Source organism: Trachypithecus francoisi, unplaced genomic scaffold (genome assembly GCF_009764315.1).
Source record: "Trachypithecus francoisi isolate TF-2019V2 unplaced genomic scaffold, Tfra_2.0 Lachesis_group0, whole genome shotgun sequence".
NCBI classification, from domain to species: Eukaryota; Metazoa; Chordata; class Mammalia; order Primates; family Cercopithecidae; genus Trachypithecus; species Trachypithecus francoisi.
The window spans coordinates 35,893,189-35,915,487 of NW_022681453.1; the positions used below are offsets into that span (position 1 = coordinate 35,893,189).

Here is a 22,299-nt window from a genome sequence, read left to right on the forward strand (position 1 = left end):
CTGGGATTACAGGCTTGAGCCACCGCGCCCGGCACTTCTCTAAGTCTTATGGCTTACTGTGAAACAAAGCTCTTCATACTTGTTACTATTATATTTTATTGCTGACTGTATCATACCCCGCTCTAAGCAAATCTGGTTTACAAAGTTCCACATGCTTTTTGAAAGAGATCTGACATATTAGGCTTCTTTAAATAAATATCTAAATAAAAAGGTCCATTATTTAATACTGCTAGGAAAATGATGATCAGGAAGACTAACAACATGAGAAGATGTTCATCAGGCAATGATGGATAATGTTGGAAGAAAAATTTTTTAAATTATAATAGTGGTTGTATTACAGGAATACAATTAGGGAATTTTTAAAAATATCTCACTTTTAGTAGGAAATGTAAATTTGTAAAGGTGGAACAGCAATCATTATCTGATATAAAAAAACTTTCAAAAACATAAAGTGAAAATAACCTAAATTTGTAAGGAAATCATTCTTAACTGAAATGTTGAAAAACTAATTAAAATTTCCTCAAACTTTAATCATTCCATAGCTATAAAGGCAGTATGTCTAAAAAGCCATTACTGGCATATCCTAAAGGTTCTCATAATCAAATCCTTCCTTTAGGGGAACAAGTAAACTATGAAAAGAAAATATATTTTACTTTACATTTAGACTGGGGGTTTCTGATTGTCCTTTCTTTAAAAGTGTCTCAGCTTGGCATTGTGGCGCACGTCTGTAATCCCAGCACTTTGGGAGGCTAAGACAGGCAGACCGCTTGAGTCCAGGAGTTTGAGACTAGGCAGGGCAACAAACCCTAGCTCTACAAAAAAAAAAAAAAAAAATTCAATTAGCCAGGTGCAGTGGCATGCACCTGCAGTCCTAGCAACTCAGGAGGCTGAGGTGGGAGGGTCTCTTCAGCCCAGGAGGCCGAGGCTGCTGTGAGCTGCGATCGCACCACTATACTCCAGCCTGGGTGACAGAATGAGATCTTGTGAAAGAGACAGACAGACAAGAAAAAAGGAAGGAAGGAGGGAAGGAAGGAAGGAAGGAAGGAAGGAAGGGAGGGAGGGAGGGAGGGAGGGAGGGAGGGAGGCAGGGAGGGAGGGAGGGAGGGACGGAGGGAGGGAGGGAGGGAAAAAAGGTGTCTCTATCATATAATCTAAGAAAAGCTGCTCATAATTATCCAAAACACTATCCAGGCAATTCTCATTATCCATAGTAGTTATGGTCTATACAGTCACTATAACCACTGAATTAAAAATACTCAACCATTGTTCTTAGGGGAAATACACAGTTACATTTTTAGGAGCCTCTAGTCACACTATTTTCATCAGCAGATCAGTTCCTACTTTTGTTTTAAGTATGCTTCTGTTTAAGGACACTTTATTTAATATATATCATTGCTTCTCGCGACCAAGAGCACTATAACTCATGCCTGAATGAAGCTTATCTAGCACCTGTATGCTCTCGGTAGGGCACATCACAGACTTCTTACACTTAGGAACGCTAGAAAGCATTCAACACTATGCTTAGGGGCCAACAGTGAAATCATACACACAAAAAAGGAAAAAATGCAAAAAACATGGCCATAAATAGACTGCAAAAGGACATGTTTTACAGTATGAAAGCTGAAACAAGAAGGTAGAGGATTGCCTTGTTTGATCTCATTTGGGAACATGTGCATTGGGTGAATACAATTTTTCACCACTCTGCACATCCCCTTGAATGACCTTGAAAGTGCTGTGGAATTACAAATGACTTTTGGAGTACAAATTAATCTTAGCACACAGGCAAATTTCAAAATACAGAATAAGCAAATAATGATCAACTATACTAAGAATACTAAGAGAAAACAATGTAGATTAGATTACAGTGAAATTCCTCCAACGCTTTAAAAGCATTCCTTGGAAGTAAATAAGAATCCTATTAATAACTAGAGGAACATGTCACTTCTGATCCTAATATTCATTTTGCTTTAAACAGACTGGGAGAACTGTTCCCTTTGTGGGAGGGGTGGGGGGAGAATACCATATTTTACTTGAAATTGTACCATGGTATGTTGATTTATGAAACGACAAATTTTAAAAGTCTTAAAACAAGTTTCGGGGAAACTAAGGAAATCATAGTAAAAAACACTAACGGGCATAAGGTGATCTCAATATACTCTACACAAAAGCATTTCAAGTATACATACTTTATTATAGTGAGACATCAAAATTTATATAAACAAATTTAAAGACAAGAGTCAGGATGCAGGAAAACATGAGTGATGACATATATAAAACTACCCATTCCCTTGATCTCAAACACACACACACACGCACACACACACACAGAGCCTTGTATTCTAAATCACTGTGAGAGTGACGTAATAATGGAAAACTAGACAAAAAATATGGAAAGGCAAGTCATAAAGAGGCATTAAAACTGCTGAATAAAAGAAAAAGATTAAAAAATGCTACCTCTCCTGTTAGTAAAGAATCACAGCAATGACAGCCAAGACATGAGAAAATAAATGGGCACTCATCTCACTGAAGTTAGCCCTCCACAGGTCCTTCAACTATTATTGAGGTAATTCAGCGATACATGTGAAACCTTAAAATCTGCATACGTTTTGACCCTTATGCTTCTAGGAATTTATCTTACACGAATAATCCCGGCTTTATGTAAAGTTACGAGTACAAGGAGGTTCACAGCATTATTTTAAATTTGAAACACCCTGAGTATAAAATAACAGAGCACTAGGTTAAGTAAACTTGTATATCCAAACCAATAAATACCATTCCACCACTGAAAATGTTATAAAGAACTGTACCAGGACAGGCAAAACAGACATAAAAAAATGAAAGAAAGCAGACTATACAATATTGTCAATTATGTGATACAAGTCTAGTTTTGTCAAAACTAGTGTGTGTATATATATGTTTTTTAAAAAGGTATATATAAATAGATATATATATATATAATCTATCTTATCATTTTCTGTTTTGTTTTTCCTTATTTTAATAATTAGGAAAAGGGACTACTATTTATACAATGCCCTAAAACAAAGACAAAAGACTATTTAGCAAACTACTAAGTCGAGCCAATTTCTTAGGCAAGCCCATATGGACATGTTGCTCGTTTAGGAATGAGACCATCTTTCCTAATTCCTAATTCTCTGACAGTGGGTAGGGCAGCATGGAAGGAGGAAAAAAAGGATTTATAGTATCTGCAGTCTCCTGAATCCGTGGGGTACATCCCACAAGACTACATCTCACCTCTACTATACAGGAAAGGAATCAGAGACCTTCACAGTCAAAAGGATTTCAGCCTTGTTCTTCTGAATGATTTTCCTAAGTTCACTACCCACATCTAATGTTACCTTTACCAGGCTTTATCTGAATTGTAAAGTAACATCTCAAAAATAATAATAGTACAACTTTCAGATGCCCTGCCACAGAAGATTATTCTTAAGATGCAGAGATTCTTGACATTATTCTTGACCACTATTGATTTTCTTTCTGAGAAATGCACTGTTTTCTAATTGTTGCATTCAATTCCTTCTTTTCTCGGTGCAATAACATTAAGGAAAACAATAACCCTAACTCTTCTAATAATTATATATGTTTCCAAACTATATGGCATTATACTTTGATTCATGGTCCATTTCTCTTTAACAGTCTACAAAGGCATCTACACAGATGACTCATAATCAATTCCTAAGCTTGCTGGGACTAACGACAAAATTTACTAAGCCCCAAATCTGTTAAATTCTTTAAGTCACTTACTATAAAACAAACTAGGGTGCATTAAAATCTGGATTTTGAAGACAGAGTAAAGAGTAAAAATCTTATTTTCGATTTGTTTCTGAGGGTATGTCTGTGAGGAGCATGAAAATAGATTTTGAGTGTTCCATTAGGGATGGTTTGAAAATGTGGTAGCTAGCAGATACACTGATCATGTGGAAGATCCAAAACCAAATGCAGTCACCAGGACCCATTTATTACTGAGAAGTATTGACAGGTAAAATGGACAAGCGTGAGGTGGGCAAGGAGGGCCAGACATTATTGGAAATTTTAATTAACTGGACATCAGGAAAAGATATGCAAAAATCAACATTTGTGAATTCCTGGCAGTGGGAAAACTACTGCCAGGAGAAAAAAGAAAAGGGCCCAGAGTGGTAGACGGTTTTCCATCCTCTAGCTTATGCAGAGTGACTGCCCCTAAATAAGGAGCTATTCTAAGTGGAAGTGGAGACTAAATGACCAGCTGCAAATTCATCAACACAAAATTAATTTTATGATTCTTAACAGACTAGACTATCAGGTCGACTACCACTAGAAAGAATGGCTGCCTGGAATTTTAATCTTTTCCACTCTCTACGAAAAAAATATATATTTTCAAGCAAGCCTGCAAGAATAGAAATGCAAGATAGTTGTTTCAAAAATAATGCTCGCGTTGTATAAAGTATTGAGCACTGTATTCGAAAATAAATTCCTACAAGAGTTCTATTGCCCTACCAAGAAAACAATCGCTTGCAGATAAGCTATTTCAGCAAATACATGTGGTGTGTAATGAAATGGGTTTTGCTTTGTTACAATAATTAAAATGGACACCAGACCTGAAGAGTCTCCGAGGAGATAAGGCCAGTTAGGCCTCATAAGTGATCTTAACTCTGCTTGATTTGCATACATAAACAAAACTTGAGCTATTTCTTGTAAATGCCTATGTTAAAGAAAAACTTAACTTAAGGCTAACCAATTGGAAGCAGAAAGTTCTAGTTATCTAACTTACGGTTACATAACTAGAACTTTCCAGCAGGATAGACCAAATAAGGCAACAGGATAACCGTAACCAATCCAATATTTTCTTTGCCTTACTTTCGTGTTTGCCCTATAAAAGTCTTCCCTTTACGTTCTTTTGATGGAGCCCTGGAAGCACTTTTGGTTTGGAGCTGCTCAACCCGTGAATCACTGGTTATTCAAATCAACTCTTGACAATTTTATGGCACCTCAGTTTATGTTTAAACAGCTCCGTGCCTCTGTTATAAGCATGTATCTGAAAGAAAACAGGATATTCTTCTTTGTACTTAAATAAACTCTAAATGTGCAATAATTTAAAAATATGAGACAGCACAAGTGAATCCTAAAATATATTTATTAAAATGTAAGGCATTTGCATATACCTGATACTGAAAATATGGCACGCAGTTTTACTTCTCTGGCTTCACATTCTGAAGTTTCTGAAACATATACCATAGAGTACAAAAAGAGCTGGCCTCTTCTCAAATTTATAACAAATGATATTTTGTTCTTCTTGCAAACATGAATTTAATACTCCCTTTATTAAATTGTTTCCTTGGTTGTCTGAGCAGAGAATCATTGTAAGCTACTGAGTCACTTACACCTTCCATCTGCATGTCAATTTCAAAACAACACATGCAGTAACACTGATTATCACTGAACCTGTATCAGACACCTCCCATTTCTGTAGATGTGCATTTATTCTAAATCTAAGTTTTGGAAGTGATAACGGAATGAAACACTCAGAAAATATCAAAAGCTAAAGTTTTCACTGTGCTTTAGAAAGGTTTGCAAGTTGGTACTTAAAACAATGTTTTAGGGTATTATTTTCATGTCTATAGATGAGGCAATAGAAGTTTAAAGAGTATATTCAAATGGCTAATAAATATGTGAAAAGGTGCTCTACCTCATTAGTCATGACAGAAAGGCCATAATGAGATAATGTCTCATACTTAACTGAATGACTAAACTTGAAAAGACTAACAAGTAGCAAAAGTAAAGTAAAAGATAACAAATACAAAAGAGTATACAGTACATGATTCCAGTGATATTAAGTTTAAAAATAGGCAAAACAAATCTGTGATATTAGAAATTACCTTTGAGGGCCAAGTACAATGGCTCCTGCCTGTAACCCAAGCACTTTGGGAGGCCAAGGCAGGAGGACCCCTTGAGGTCAGGAGTTCAAGACCAGCCTGGGCAACAAGGCAAAACCCCGTCTCTACTAAAAATACAAAAATTAGCTGGGCATGGTGGCACATGCCTTTAGTCCCAGCTACTCAGGAGGCTAAAAGTCAGAAGAAAAACAAAAAAAGAAAAAGAAAAGAAATTACCTGTGGAGAGAAAGCAGGGTAGGAAAATGATGGGGACAGTATGAGGAGGCTTCCAGGATCCCTGTTATGTTCTATTTCTATTTCTATTTCTTTTTCTTTTCTTTCTTTCTTTTTTTTCTTTTTTTTTCGGACGAAGTCTTGCTCTTATCTCCCAGGCTAGAGTGCAATGGCGCGATCTCGGCTCACTGCAACCACTTCCTCCTGGGTTCAAGCAATTCTCCTGCCTCAGCCTCCTGATTAGCTGGGATTACAGGCGCCTACAACCACACCTGGCTAATTTTTGTATTTTAAGCAGAGATGGGGTTTCACCATTTTGGCCAGGCTGGTCTCAAACTCCCGACCTCAAGTGATCCGCCCTCCTTGGCCTCCCAAAGTGCTGGGATTACAGGCATGAGCCACCGTGCCAGGCCATGTTCTATTTCTCGATCTGGCTGGAGGTTAGATGATATGTTCACTTTGTAATAATTCATCAAGCTGTATACTTAAAATTTGTATACTGTTCTGTTTGTAGATTATACTTTAATATAAGTTTATTAAATTTTTTAAATGATACTGTCATATGAAATTATTTTCCCTCTAAATGGCAAGTGTGCATGTGTGTCTCAATTTGTGTAACAAAACAATCCTCTGAGGTAAGCACTGCTATTATCACCACTTTATAAATGAGGATACCAAGGCACACAGAAGTTATATAGTGGGTCCAAGGTCCCACAACCAGTAAGTGGTAAAGACAATACTGGAACCCAGGCAGTCTGGCATGAGAATCCCACTAAGAGTCCCTTCCATTCTTCAACTTGTCCTTGGTGCTTAGGTAGCACATTTCTTTATAGATATTTCAAGGGCTTTGAAAATATGACTCAAAGTTGGATCTAAACCAGGAAGTACAATCAAATCCAATGAGGTGCCTTTACTAATGCCAATCATGTACTTTTGCTTGTCAAAACTAGGCCCTCAGAGAGCAAAAGATTTGTTTATCTTTGGCCAACAGAGTTGGGGTCACTGGGGAGATTCATGCCAAGTGTCCTTTCCTTGTATTCACTTCACAAGATGTTTCGTGTAAGTGAACACAAGGTGTTTTGTGTAAGTGAATGCAAACTTACACAAAAGTTTGTTACATTTGCTACATCTTTGGAATTCTAAGTTCAGAACTAAAATAGAAACCAGGGTATAATTTGGAAAACAAAAACCCAAGGATAATATTCTATATAGTGCTTTTCTTTTAAATGTCTTCCAATTCTTAACAGAAAACCACAAAACCCTACTTCTATTTCCTATTTTATATTATTTTTGCTCTTTATGATTTAAAGAATACTAATGCTTAGAATTCTTTAAATCAAAATGATGAAGACCACCAGCAGAACAAACTCTATTACTTTTCTCTCATCTCAAGCTCAGCTGGAAGATAAGAGAATTATAAAATATTTAATGATACACTTCATATGAATTCAGTTCAGTGAGTTTATCTTGAAAAGATTCTTGTTTTATTCAGCTTGGTAGAGGAACTTCATTTCATATATAAGATAAAATAATAAGAAACGCATTAGTTATAGAGATACTTGTGTTAGGTCCAAGTGAAAATCAGCATTTGGGTTAAGAGTCAAGCAAAATTAGTAAAATTTTCAGCTCTATGACTGACATCATGAGTGGAAATATATGTCAACCTGTAATATTTTTATTCAATGACGTTGTGTTTACTAATCAACAGAATTATCTTAGACATACTGCAAATAAGCAGTTGTTAATATCAGTTGATAAAAGTTTAACAAAAACTGGTGTTCTGTAATTTTGACTTTCAGTGTATTCAACTTACTAATCATTTTATCTAACAAGACAATCGATACCTTTGAAATAATTAGCTTTGGGCTCTCAGGAACCTCTACTTTTGGGCATGTGGACACGAAATAATAACTGCCAAAAACTACAGCCAGTTTCCTTGCAAAATCACATCAACTCATCTATACTATTTTTTAGGTTCTGTTCTCTAAATTTTGTGAAACGAAGCCAGGATTGAAAATACTCATTACATTTCTATGTTTTTTAACCGGTTTTGAAATTTCAAGATTTGGAAAAAGTACTGTGAGATGAGCTGTGCATTCATTTTCCTGATATAGCATGAGAAAAATAAAATAACTCCCACATACCTTTATCTACCCAAGATGACAGCTAATCTCAAAAAAAAGTTGAAATAATCCAAGCATTTGAAAATATTCCATAAAGTCAAAATTTTGGAGGAGAATGGTTTTTTAAAAAGGAAAAAATGGCTCTGACAGTAATTTTTCCACTCTCCCTCCTCACCCTATAGGTTTTACAAAATTAAAATTTGAGGTGAGGCACTAAAAAAAGCCATTTCAGCGAAATCCAATGATTGTCCTGGTAGATTTCATCTTTCAATGACTCTCTATTATTCTTTTCACAGAGTTTCAGTAGATGCTGGAAGTTCAGTATTTTATTACAGTCGTCTGTCCTCTGGGTACTTTGTGGTTCAAGCAGCTTATGGAGCTGTGTTTCTCGGTATTTACAGATTTCAATTGGTTTGGGAATCTCTGGGAGGAAAATGATTCCTCCCTTAGAAAGCAGTAGGAAGAAAGAATAAGTGAATTAATATATGATTAGAGAGCCACTGATAGGTATTTCTGCCTAACTAATGAAAACAAAGAGCTTATGTAAGTGGAAACATTGTTCTTCCGGCGAATACCTTCCTCATGGCTGGCTGCCTCTGAACTTCAATAACTTCGCTATTCCTGAACGGCACTGGAGAATTGAAAATAAGTGCTAATAATACCTTGCCGTCTGTTTTGTGACAAAATTTTACACATGCAAAACAAAACAGGCTATTGCCAGTATATTTATTAATGGGAAGCTTCCATATTTAGTTCAGACCACATTTCATTTTTTGAAAATCTGGTATTATTTTCATTTATGATTTTCTTAGTAACGATTCAGATTTCCTACATCTTTAGATATTTTAGTAACCAACTCAATTTATTAGATACTCTAATAATATTGAGACAATGATTCTCAAATAAAGTTTAGGCCAGTTGTGATGGCTCACGCCCGTAATTCCAGTGCTCTGAGAGCCTGAGGTAGGAGGATCACTTGAGGCCAGGAGTTTGAGACCAGCCTGAGCAACATGGCGAGACAAAAAATTTTAAAAATATTGGCCAGGCATGGTGGCGTGCACCTGTAGTCCTAGCTACTCAAGAGCCTGTGCGGGGACGATAGCTTGGGTCCAGGAGATCGAGGCTATAGTGATCTATGATCATGCCACAGCACTACGGTCTGGATAACAGAATGAGACCCTGTCTCTAAAAAAAGTAATTAAAAAATTAAAGAAAAAGTTTTATATCAAATTGTTGTGGCATATACATACTTCACAGGGCTGTTAAAAGAATGAAATGAAAACCATGTACATTAGACTTTCAAAATATTTTGTCTTTCTATGTAATAAGCATCTACCTAAACCACGTTATAGTCAACTGAGTATCTACAGGTGAAACAAAGCATACTGATATTTAACTGGGTTACTAAACTAGCTGATTAAATATTAATTGAATGCCCACACTGCCCCTAGCATGGGTGTGGTAGCTACATTCTAGTCAGCTACCCTCAAGTTAAAAAGATGCACATGAAGCAGCAATAGAAACTATGAAACTAGGTACCGTTATCTGCTACTTAGTGCATATGTTACAAACTAATGGTCAGAGATAAAAATGAGAAAGCATACAAAAGAAGGTGGGGCCATTATTTCCCAGTGATATATGATCGTATAACCCTAAGATTTTCCAATATTTGGTAATACCTTCAGCATCTTTATGGAAGGAATCATAGTATGCCTTCCCTCTAAATCATGTAAGCATAGGACCAGTTGCTTCTGTGTAAATTACCAAATAAAGTTCATGCCAATCAATGTTTCGACTGGCACACTGTATCTTTTTTATTTCCTTCCACCTCTCAGGACTGTACACACAACCTCTAAAGTAAGATCGCAGGAGCTATTTATAAGCCTTTTACCCAAAACGAGAGTTAAATCATCATGTATTCCAATGCGATATAAGATAGAAGTTACAGGCTGGGCGTGGTGGCTCATGCCCGTAATCTCAGCACTTTGGGAGGCCAAGGCGTGCGGATCACGAGGTCAGGAGTTCAACCAGCCTGGCCAGCATGGAAAAACCTCATCTCTACTAAAAATACAAAAATTAGCTGGGCGTGGTGGCATGCACCTGTAACCCCAGCTACTCAAGAGGCTGAGGAAGGAGAATCACTTGAACCCAGGAGATAGAGGTTTCAGTAAGCCAAGATCGCACGCCACTGTACTTGAGCCTGGGCAACAGAGGGAGACGCCATCTCAAAAAAAGATAGAAATTGCATCTGCAGCTGCAAAGTACACATATTGACTTATAAACTCTACCAGGAAGAACAAGTGAGCTCTTGACGGTAAGAAAATTAAACTGACATATAATCTTCCTACGAAGAGAAAGGTTACCTTAGGATCAGCTGTGAGCAATTTGAATGCTTGATATACTTGAGCTTCCTTGACACCACCTCCAAGATCCAAGAAGTTGGCTGGCTTCCCACCATTAAGGAAAATGATATCACAGGTAGCCATGGCGAGCCCAGCACCATTCACTGTGAAATGCAAATGGGACACAAGACAGGCTAAATTTATCAACATGAAATGGTCCATAAACATTTTCCCTCCCCCATATTGCCAAGCGAGAACTCTGTCATTGCCAGGCCAATTTATGTCCTGTTTGGAATTCCATTAAACCAGATTAGGTCATAGACTTTTAGCATAAAGAATCAGGACATGTATATGCAAACAATGAAGCAAAAAAGACTTGGGAATAAGGAACAGGATGTATTGGGAAGTTAAATCAATCTGGAAAACAGAAAAAAGGAAAGCTTTAAGTAAATAACCGATCTGGGCCAGTAGTAAGAAGGAAGTTTTAGGTTCTGGAAAGTGTAAGCTTAAGAGAATCAGGAGGCAGAGAAGCAAGCTATGAGAAGTTGCTAGGGTCTATGAATTACATTCTTTTTAATATACTTTAAGAAACAGGAGTGAAGAATGGAATTCTCTTAATGTTTTGCTTGCTGAGAATACGCTCCTCTGAATGTGGCATCTCTGGGATTGAAGCACAGGGGTCCCAACTTTAGTGGGATTTTATACCTTTTTACACTTAGTACAGTCATGCATGTTTATATAATGTTACCTGGATAAACTTAGAAACAAATGAACAAATGACAGCACAAAAACAATATTCCTATGCCCTTGTTCCTTTTTCACATTAACATAAGCAATGCTCACCAGCAACCCAACCGTTAAAACTGGAACCAAAATGTGCCAACATCTTAGGAGCCCTTCCTAAGGAAGTAGGTGAAGAGTTTTAACATCAAAATTCTTGTTTTCCAGGGCTAAGTTTTATTGATCAATTGCACTTATTTTGCTTCTTAAGCTTAATGATATAAAATTACTTTCCTCAAGATAGAAAAAAAAAAAATCTCCTGAACACAGCAGAAATTCACAAGGTAAAGTACCCTTGCATTTTTCTGACCCTCCAATTCCCTAGAAAAGCCTATGAACTGTGACTAATTAAATTTGGAGTAACTCAAATAAAAATGGTTTATACAGAATCTTAAAACAATTAGAAATGCATAAATCATAGATTTTGAGGCTGCTACGTGGTCAAACCATGCACATTCCTACAGAGGCTATAAATAATCTATGTTTAATTTGTTTTAAACCCATATACATTTCCCCTTTCTAAATGCCTACAAATATTGAGAGTGCATTAGCTTATCAGGATCAGAATGATGTGAGTGATCTGGTACATTATAGTTATTGCTCCAATACAAAGCAAGAGCTTTTGGTATCACTTGTAATTGGATGTCATTTTCTATTGTACTGAACAGCAAACTCTTGGATGAGGTCTTTTCAGTTCTGAATATAATGATATTGTTGGTTTAATGAGCTACAAATCATTTTTATTTTAATTCCATTAAGATTAAGACCTCAGTTTCCAGTACAATGAATTGATTCTACCAGAAACACAGTCTTGTGCAATTAAGTCAGAAGCATATAAATCTGAGCACTATAAGCTGTGAACAATAATAGAAACTGTACTGCCTCTATAGCCTCATTCTTATCTCAGCTGGAGAAGCCATTTTCACAATTTTAGATGAGTGTGATGAAATCAATTGTTTTATTAATAAACTAGCATAATGGATTAAACATTTTATCATTTGGTTATCACAGAATCTGAAACTTTAGTAAAGTGATTAAAGTGTATGTCCTCTTCTATTTCCTCTGATAAAGGAATTTTGTTTTAAACCTAAATTTCAGAAGAGTTCTAGCATATTAATACTGAGTTGAGCAGCAAAGGTTCTAATTTTTTACTAAGCAAAGTTTAACTGAGATGTTTTAAGTTAGTAGTTCTCAATTGGGGTGATTTTTGTATACCACAGTCATTTGGAACTGTCTGAAGACTTTCATTTTAATTTATTGATTTACATGGGTTTATTTGTCATCACAACTGGGGGTTGTTACTAGTATCTAGAGGTTAGGATGCTAAACATCTTATGATGTACAGGATAGCAAAGAATTATCCCACCCAAACTCTCAATAGTGCCAGAGTTGAGAAATTCTGCTTTAAGCCAGTAACCATTAATCAAAACAAACTTTGAGAAGAAACTTGGATTGTTTCCTATGACCTTTCAGCTACAAAAAAACTTGTATGCTTACTTCTTCTTGGTAAATGACATTTCAGAAATCAAGGGTTCTATAAAAATCCACAAAGCATTCTTTTGATATAACTGCTTCTTACCAAAGCAGGCAATGTTCCCATCTAGTCCTATGTATTTTAGATCATATTTGGCAGCTTCATTTTCAATGGGCTCATTCTCGGATTTGTCGTCCATAGCAAATATGTCTTTTTGTCGGAATTCTGCATTGTCATCGAAGTTTATCTTGGCATCAAAACAGACAACTAAATAAAGAAGAAAACAATCATACTTGAATATCTCTTGAGGATCTATAAATTAAGTTATTCAGGCTGGTAGGCACAAGAGAAGGGAAAGTAAGTGCTGTCATTTTTTTTCTCATGCTACAGGCAGGAGTGGCTACTGTGGCTTTCTTGACCTTTAAATTTTAGGGTTTGGTCCCTGTTGTCAAGGGACTTACGTTCTAGTAAAGAACACAGTAATTTGTATCTGTTGTTCTCATTTCAATAGAATAACAACAAAAGTTGCCATCAATCATCAAAAGTTACAGACTGGCACAGCTTCATAGATACAGCTTTGATTCATTATTTTTATTATATATTTTTAGTATTTAACCACTAATTATCACCTTTCTCTTCTATGCAAAGACAGACTAAATAATACTATTAATTATTTTGTCCTCTTTTGTCCTTTTCTTGATAAGGTGAAGTGTAATTTTTATTGAATCAGTATCCTCTCTAGTATTTCCAAAAGATTTAGTGGAAAGAATGCCAGGCTAGAATCACTACATCTTTATTTGATCCTTAACTAACTCTGTAACATATATTAAAAATAAAAATTGTATACACGTGACTCTTGAACAACATGGGTTTGAACTGTGAGGGTCCACTTATAGGTGGATTTTTATTCTCAAAATGTAAAGCCCAAGAGGGTTGACTTTTCACCTACGTGGGCTCTGCAGGACCAACTGCAGGAATTGAGTATGAATGAAGTTTGGTATATTTGAGATTCCTGGAACTGATTCGCTGCATATACTGAGGGACAACTGTATTTAAAGCATACAACATCATGTTTTGATATACACCTAACACAGTGAAATAATTAAACACAGTGAAATGATTACTATACTGAAGCAAATTAACACATCCATCTTCTCATATAGTTTTTGGTTTTTGTTTTTGGTGTGGGAGGGCACTTGAAATACATTCTTTTAGCAATTTCCAGCATACATTACTAACTCTGCAACCTTGATAAAATAACCTAGTTCTTCTCTGGGCCTTGGTTTTTTAATTGGAAAAAATAGGAGTAACAATCCTTAAAACTAGGGCCATGTCCCTGATCTGTGCAGGACCATCTTTATTTTTTTTTGAGACAGTGTTTCGCTCGTTGCCCAGGTTGGAGTGCAGTAGCGCGATCTCGGCTCACCGCAACCTCTGCCTTCCGGGTTCAAGCAATTCTCCTACCTCCTCCTCCCAAGTAACTGGGATTACAGGCATGCGCCACCACATCCGGCTAATTTTTTATTTTTTATTTTTAGTAGAGATGGGTTTTTCCATGTTGGCCAGGCTGGTCTTGAACTCCTGACCTCAGGTGATCTGCCCACCTCGGCCTCCCAAAGTGCTGGGATTACAGGCATGAGCCACCGTGCCCGGCCTGTGCAGGACCATCTTATGGCGCTTCAGATTCAAGTTATAAGACACGAAAAGACCAAAACTGGTCAGTTACAATGCCAGGATGCCAGGCATTATTGCACAATTGTCTCCACCTTCTGGTGCTGGTGGAAATCTCCTGGACCCTGCAAAATTCACTCCGTGATAGAGATAGACTACAGGGCACTTTCCTTGATTTACAGATCTCCTATACATACAATCAGGGAGAGACTGCAGTGGAGAGGGTAGCATTATTTGTGTCTGGGTTCTGATCCCTTTTATTATCTCTCTTAGTGTAGAAATTAGTGTTCTGTGATGCCATGTCATCATAATGGTTTTTTATTTGTTCTGGAGATGGAGTGTCACTCTGTTACCCAGGCTGGAGTACAGTGGAGCAATCTTGGCTCACTGCAACCTCCACCTCCCGGGTTCAAGCGATTCTCCCGCCTCAGCCTCCTGAGTAGTTGGGACTACAGGTGCCTGCCACCACGTCCAGCTAATTTTTTATATTTTTAGTAGAGACGGGGTTTCATCATGTTAGCCAGGATGGTCTCGATCTACTGACCTTGTGATCCACCCGCCTCAGCCTCCCAAAGTGCTGGGATTACAGGTGTGAGCCACTGCACCTGGCCAAGGTTCTTTTACTTAACTTGGGATATTGATAGCCAGGAATCTTTGACCAATAATTTATAGATACTACCTATTCTCCTCCAGCATTGCTGACAGGCACCTGACTCTTGAAAGGGAAACAGCCACAGAGCATTTCTCACTCACTGAAAATAGCAGTGGCTATAATCTCCTAATTCTACTTGCTTCTTATGAAAATAAAACATGGCTGTATATGGCATCTTGGCATTAGAGACCCTAGGTAGAGGGTTTTCTCCAAGGGTTTTCCTACCACAATATTCAAGCACTTTGATACAAATCTGTGTAGACCGGCATACTAACATCTAAGAATACTTGTTATAAGTATATACACAGACCACACATGACTTAAAGTAGCATTGAGTGACAAGAGAGAATCTTATATGGAAGTTAATATCTGCTTAAATCCTTAGTCTTGCCCCAAAATGCCCAACCACTTTGTCCACACACTGTGAATAGCTGGAGTGAATGAGTAATTACTTTCCAGAATATGGAAAGCTTAATGACAGAATCCTACAATTACTAAAGGAATTGGCCAATATTCTCTGCTTGCTACAGTGGAATTTTCTCAGCAGTTAATGACCAGCATAATAATCAATAAAAAAAAACTTCATACTTGGCTTTCCACTAGGTTTATAAATACATTCTAATTAATTTATTAGTAATTTTAGCTCCTCCATTACTCATTGGCAAGACTACTTATAACTGACACCTTCAAAATGAATGGGCAAAGGTTATCAAATTGACTTCCTAAGGGAAGAGTTTCAAATAAAGGCATTCTTGGTTGAGATCAACAATCAAGTAAATCAGAAGAGTTTCAAGCTGACCTTTGCTCCTTACAAGGACTATAGTTACAAGCTGCTTCAGAGAGAGAATAATTAATGAGTATGTATGCAAAGTTCAAAAGGCAATTCCAACTAAATGCCTGCAAAGCTAGATTTTCAGAGGATGCTTTTCTGTGGTATGACGTTCTCTCCAGGGAACCATCTTGACAGAACTTTGCAGTTAACCCAGAGCTTCAAGATGGTGACGATGGGATAAAAGGGGTGTATATCTACAATGGTCCCGTGCCAATTGTTAGCTCTCTGTAGAGAAAACTAAACAACCTAATTGGATCATTGCATGTATGTCTAAGTGTTTTGGGAAGTTAAAAACACTACCTAAATAGTAAGTAATTTATTTAGAGGACTTAGGAGTTAAGAAAGGGGATTCAAATTGAACTGCCACCTTCAAGACCTAAGTCTTTATTTAGTGGGTAAGGGATGAAAAACTTTAAGGATGTAAAGGGATTCTTTTAGACACATTTGTTACGCCTGTTTTATGTTTTAAAAGTAGACTGTGGTAGTGTGATTTATAATAAGAGATATATTATTTTGATCTTCATCCCTAATTCCTGGGATAGCGCTCTAAAACCCTTTTGATTTCCTAAGCAATAGGGGTTCTAAGAGAATCTTGTATTCTAACATTTTGCCTTTGACCCTGATTCCTGATGCAGAGCTCCTAATCCCTTGTGATTTTCTGGGAGATAGGAGAGTCTTTTGTTCTATTAAGGTAAGTCTTGGTGGAGGCTTCTGTATGGGGCTGGTCGCCATAAAGACCAAACTATGATTAGAAACTTGGAAATTTCAGCCCCACCTCCATGCTCCAGAAAGAATAATGGATCATCCCTATGTAATAAAGCCTCCATAAAAATTTCTCAACTCCAGGGGATTGGAGAGCTTACAGGTTGCCAAACACAGGGAGGTGCTACAGGGTGGCTCACCTGTAGAGTATAGGGAAGCTTGTCACCCCTTCATGTATACCCTGCCCTATTTATCTCTTCATCTGGCTGTTCATTTATATCATTTAAAATATCCTTTATAAAAAACTAAAATAAAAAATAAAATAACCTTCATAATAAATCAGCAGTAGTAAGTAAAATGCTTCCCTGGGTTCTGAGAGCCTTTCTAGTAAATGATGGGGCACGTGGAGAGAGTCCTAAGAACCCCCAATTTATAGCTGGCCCATCAGAAGTACCAGAGGCTTGGTCTTACAACTGACATCCAAAGTGAAGTCAGTCCCATAAGACTGACTGCTTAACCTATAGGATCTGTTCCAGGTAGATAGTGAAAGAACTGAATTGAATCATAGGATACCTAGCTAGTGTCAGAGATTAGTCAGTGTTGGAAAAACTCACACATCTGGTCCAAGAAGTGTTCTTCTGTGTTGAGAATTTGGTAGGAGAAAAATGTTTGTTTTTCCCTATTACACATAGTTCCAAACAAACAAAGTGCTTTCCAGTCTTACCATCTACAATGTTGCACCATCTAAATGCTTTTCCTTGAACTTGACCACTTAATGTAGACCGGCATCAAAAATACCAGCGTATAAATGACAACTCTTGGCACTTTCTAGCCAGCTATCCCTCAGCACATTAACTTCTCTTAAACCCAAGCCTTGTCTATACAATGGGGATCAGAGTATGTTCCACTCTAGGTGTTGGTGGCAGGAGAGATTGTATGCAAAGCACTTAGCTTCCTAGACAGTGGTTCCTAGCAGGTTATTAGATGACCACACCACCCTTTGATATGCACATGCTTTTTTATACTTAAGAGCTTCTCATTATTGCAGACCAGGCTGCAGAACTCTCCTCTCTTCCTAACAATAAATATTATCTGTTCCTTTATAATCTAAGATTTCTGTTTAGAGCAAATCTAAGCAAATGTCAGCCATATTTTATGTATGTACAGGTTACCCATGGTTTTTAATAAAAAGCCATCTTCTGAATAAATAAGAATTTTCCCAAAGGAAGAATATTAACAGTTGGCACTTTAGGTATCATAAACAGTAGAAAACAAGATCTTTGTCTAAAAGATGAGGGTAAAACAGGCTGTTGGTGACTCTCAAATATCATACCTGTGCATAAGGCCAAGGCTAAAGATTGGCACAGAGCAGCTCCAAATGAAGATCTAAGCCAAGGGTAGCAAACTAAGGCTCTCAAGCCAGCCCTGTTTTTATGGATAACAGATTGGAACATAGCCTCGTTCATATTGCCTATGGCTGCCTTCCCAAGACAAAAGCAGAGGTGAGTAGTTGCAATAGAGGCTGTATGGCCCGCAAACCCCCAAATATTTACTAACTGGTCCTTGACAGAAAAAGTTTACCAATCCCTGCTAAGTCACAATTCTCACACTTGTATCCACTTGTGTTAACCAAGTTATAGATACACAGGTATCATGTTTTATAGTGAAGAAAAAACTTAGAAAAAGTGCATTCCATTAACATGAAAACCAAAAAAAAAAGTAACATAACAAACAAAGAAATAAAAACCTGTGGCTACACAAAAGGAGTAGATTAATCTTTGAATACTAACTGACTCTTAGATGCTTATTTCCCCTGTAAGACCCTTCTAAATGCACTGCTTGAATGGATGTGTTAAAAATGGATTGATATCTTTGTCAACAGCAGGGCAATAAAATAAACTTGCCTGCTTAAACCCTTAGCTTTCTCATTTAATAAAGCAACAAACAATACAAAATACATTTTCAGAGGTGCTGAGCTTGGTCCGGACCTTAAGATTTTCAATGTCACATTAATGAAAACTCAATTCTACAGAAAATTCATCTTGAACAAAGGCCATTTTTTATACAAAGTGGGTGAAAGAAACATACCTATTAATATTTATAAAACAATTTTCACCATCAAAAGCACACTGTTACATGCTTGATAGATTATACAAATGAATTTTTGTTCTGAACAAATACCAAAGAAAGCTGTGGTACTTATATGCATAGGGTGTTTTGTTGTTTTGTTTAGTAGTGTGAGATTCTGTGAGCTGCTAATTCAACAATCTCGATGGAAAACATGACTGGCAGTTAGAGGCCTCTGACCCTAGAATTTTAACAGAAGAATGTGTCACAGAATTAAACAAAAGAAAAATACATTTCAGAGGGGAAAGTTACACATAAAAGAAACATAAAAACAGCAGGAAATAAGACTGTCATAATTAGTTTGAAAAATAATGTCTTCAAGCAATGTACTGCGTTTGATTTGTGATAAATAACCATAATGTGCTATTGAAACACGTCTTGCCAAAATGGCCTTAAAATGCTGATACTTTCAAATTAGTCCCATTTCCCATTAAATATTGATGTTCTGAGAGTTGTATACTTTTTAGAACTTTTTTTAGTGGCTGTGAAAAGAGAAAATAGATATGGGGTGGGTAGGGGGGTTAGTGGAGGTAGAGAACCGAAAATGTTCTTGAAAATAGTCTTGTGTATAAAGAGAGAAACAGAGAAACACCCACCAACAACATGGGCACTTGCTAACAAGAAGCAACAGGGTAGTTATTTAGGGAAATCAATCTGAAAAAAGAAAGGAATTTGATGTGCCAGTTAACTGTGGATCACCCAGCTTTAATTTTCATGAAATCTTAGCCAGATAGTCACTGCTTCAAATTGGATCTCATTTCTTTGGCCCAATGAATGAATTTCAGCTTCCAACTGATGAAGATGCCCTAAAGCAGAAATTCTTAATCTCTAGACTATGGACAGATTCGGTGAGGTCATTCTCAGTGAACAGGGACCATTCTTTGTATTGTTGTTTAGCATCATACATGCCAGTAGCACAGCCTCCAAGTTGTGACGACTAAAAATGTTCCCTGGGGGACAAAATGCCCATCCTTCCCAGGGAGTACAACTTGGTTTAAAGACATCAGAGAAAGGAGTCTGTGTACAGATAGAGCTGGCTGAAGGAGGGAAGAAATATGACAAGAAATCTCACAGTGGCTAGCAAAATGAATGAATGAATACACGAATGGGCAGGTAGATAAATAAATAAATAATGATAAAACATTGCTTCTTGCTTGGCTACAGAATTAATGAATGAATTGGCACTGCATTTGGACAAACAAGGAAAATAATGATTAATTTCTATTGACTATTTAAGTAACAGTTTATTTTTGTTTCAATAAGGTTCCGTCTTTCTGGTAGGTATGTTTTGACTCAGTGTCCCTTCTTCCATTAAGAAACTGTATGTCTCCTATACCATACGACTCTTGCTCAGTGGCTGGCATGGGCATAGACATGTGATCCAAGCAGGGCCAATCAGAATCATTTGAAGGGATTTAGGGGGCTGCTGAGGGACAGTTATAGAGCACTGGGAGCCATCTTTGCTGCCAGCTTCTGAGAGCCTTGCTGAGAAAGAAGCCAATTTGGAGGGAAGCAAGGCTGGAAAACTAGCAAATCCCTGATTCTCTTCAGTCCTTAAACCAGTCCACACCTTAGACTTCCCTGTTATAGGAATATAACTTTTTAACAAAAACAAAGCTAATATAGGTTCCCATAATCAGCAACCATTATAATCCTAGCTAAGAGTCACTAAACTACGTTGCAGTTAGTAGTGTCAAATTATATTTTTTGAATCAGATGATTAAGCACACAGGAAAAAAGAGTTCTTGGACTGCAGTTCTTTCTCCATGTCGAAAATTCCCTACGGGCGACTTAGCAGCATAGATGTTATCAAGGCCCTTGTTCTTCACTCAACAGGGCATCACTTGTTGTACAACTATATGAACAATAACCTGAATTATTAAAAATAGCACTCACTGACCAATGGAAGGCCAAAAAAATTTTCCTACAAAGAGGTGGGTACAGGCCGGGTGCAGTGGCTCACACCTGTAATCCCAGCACTTTGGGAGGCCGAGGCGGGTGGATCACCTGGGGTCAGGAGTTGGAGACCAGCCTGGCCAATGTGGTGAAACCTCATCTCTACTAAAAATACAAAAATTAGCTGGGTGCGGTGGCAGGCGCCTACAATCCCAGATACTTGGAAGGCTGAGGCAGGAGAAGCACTTGAACTCAGGAGGTGGAGGTTGCAGTTTGCTTAGGCTGCACCACTGCACTCCAGTCTGGGCGACAGAGACCCTGTCTCAAAAAAAAAAGAAAAAGAAACGACAACAACAACAACAACAACAAAAAGCTGGTGCAATGTGATGTTGAGCTCCTTAAACTTTTAAATTTAAAGAATAATTATTAAATCAAAGTTTCAATGTGGAAATTTTAACGTGAAATGTTCTGCTACTACTGATCTAAACAGAAATAATGAATACTCAAATTATAAATATTAAGATTATCAATATTGCTAAAATATAAATGACTGCTTTTACAGCTTCTAAATAAAAGATAGCTTTAGGGGATTGTGATAATGATGAAGATCAATTTGTACATTTGGTCATTAATCACCATTTCCTAATTGGGTTTAATTTGACTACTGCTCATTAGAGTTATAAACCAACATACTCATTTAATTGTGATTATAATTCAATCGCTGAACTTTTATGGTACAATGAACAAATTAATAACTAAAGATAATTTTGCTCTTAAAAATATCACATAAGACTTATGTTTTAATGAACTGTATATAAAGAATATTTTATGATGATTTCCTTAAAAAAAAAAAAAAACTCAAGACTCTTCCATTCTCTTAATAATTAAAAATCAAACTTCAGACTCACGACATTTTGTAAACACACTCTCAGAAAAGGTTCCCATACCTCTGTCCCCTGAAGCCAGAACACAGCTTGTGACTGCTTCCCAAAGGGTTGAATAAAAAATGTATTGCAGCCATTTTTATCCCACTCCATAGCTACAGCTGAATTTCCATTTTTCTTAATATGAAGCAAACAGGCTGCTTGTGTATACTAGTTTAAAAAGCAATATATGACCTTTAAGAACTTTTGTTAAGCGTTTGCCTTCATTTCTTGGACTTAATTATCAACATGAATTCTGACTGGTATTCCCTGCCAAACTGGAGACTACTTCTAGGTCATGTTCATGAAAGCAAATAAGTAGTTTAAATGGGAGAAAGTAGAAAAGGCAGGTAGCTGCAGTTGAGTCTGGATCAGAATCAACATGCATGCTGGACTCAGAGGGACATGGGTTCAAATCCCAGCTTCTGTAACTTCTGACTGGCCCCTGGGACAGTTACAATGGTTTTTCAACCCTCTATAAAATGGGGATAACAACTGCTAAATTTTCAGGGTTGCGGTAAACAATATGAAAGAATATAGGTATAAGCTTATCACAGTGCCTGGCATATAAGCTCAAGAAACAGCTTCTTCCCCTTCTTTCTTCGCTTTATAAAATATAATTTTATAGCCACAGCAACTTTTTAAAAAAGTATTTATGAATAAAGGTGGCTTG

General features: G+C 37.1%; 1 protein-coding gene across 1 annotated transcript in view; it reads right to left on the bottom strand.

Moving 5' to 3' along the window:
* Positions 1–22,299, bottom strand: part of SUCLG2 (succinate-CoA ligase GDP-forming subunit beta) — a 286,300-nt gene that overhangs the window by 97,125 nt on the left and 166,876 nt on the right. Inside the window, exons 8-9 of the mRNA XM_033210388.1 lie at positions 12,929–13,090; positions 10,591–10,733 (exon numbers count right to left, since the gene is read on the bottom strand). Coding sequence (XP_033066279.1) covers positions 10,591–10,733; positions 12,929–13,090 — 305 coding nt within the window. The remainder of the gene's footprint in view (positions 1–10,590; positions 10,734–12,928; positions 13,091–22,299) is intronic.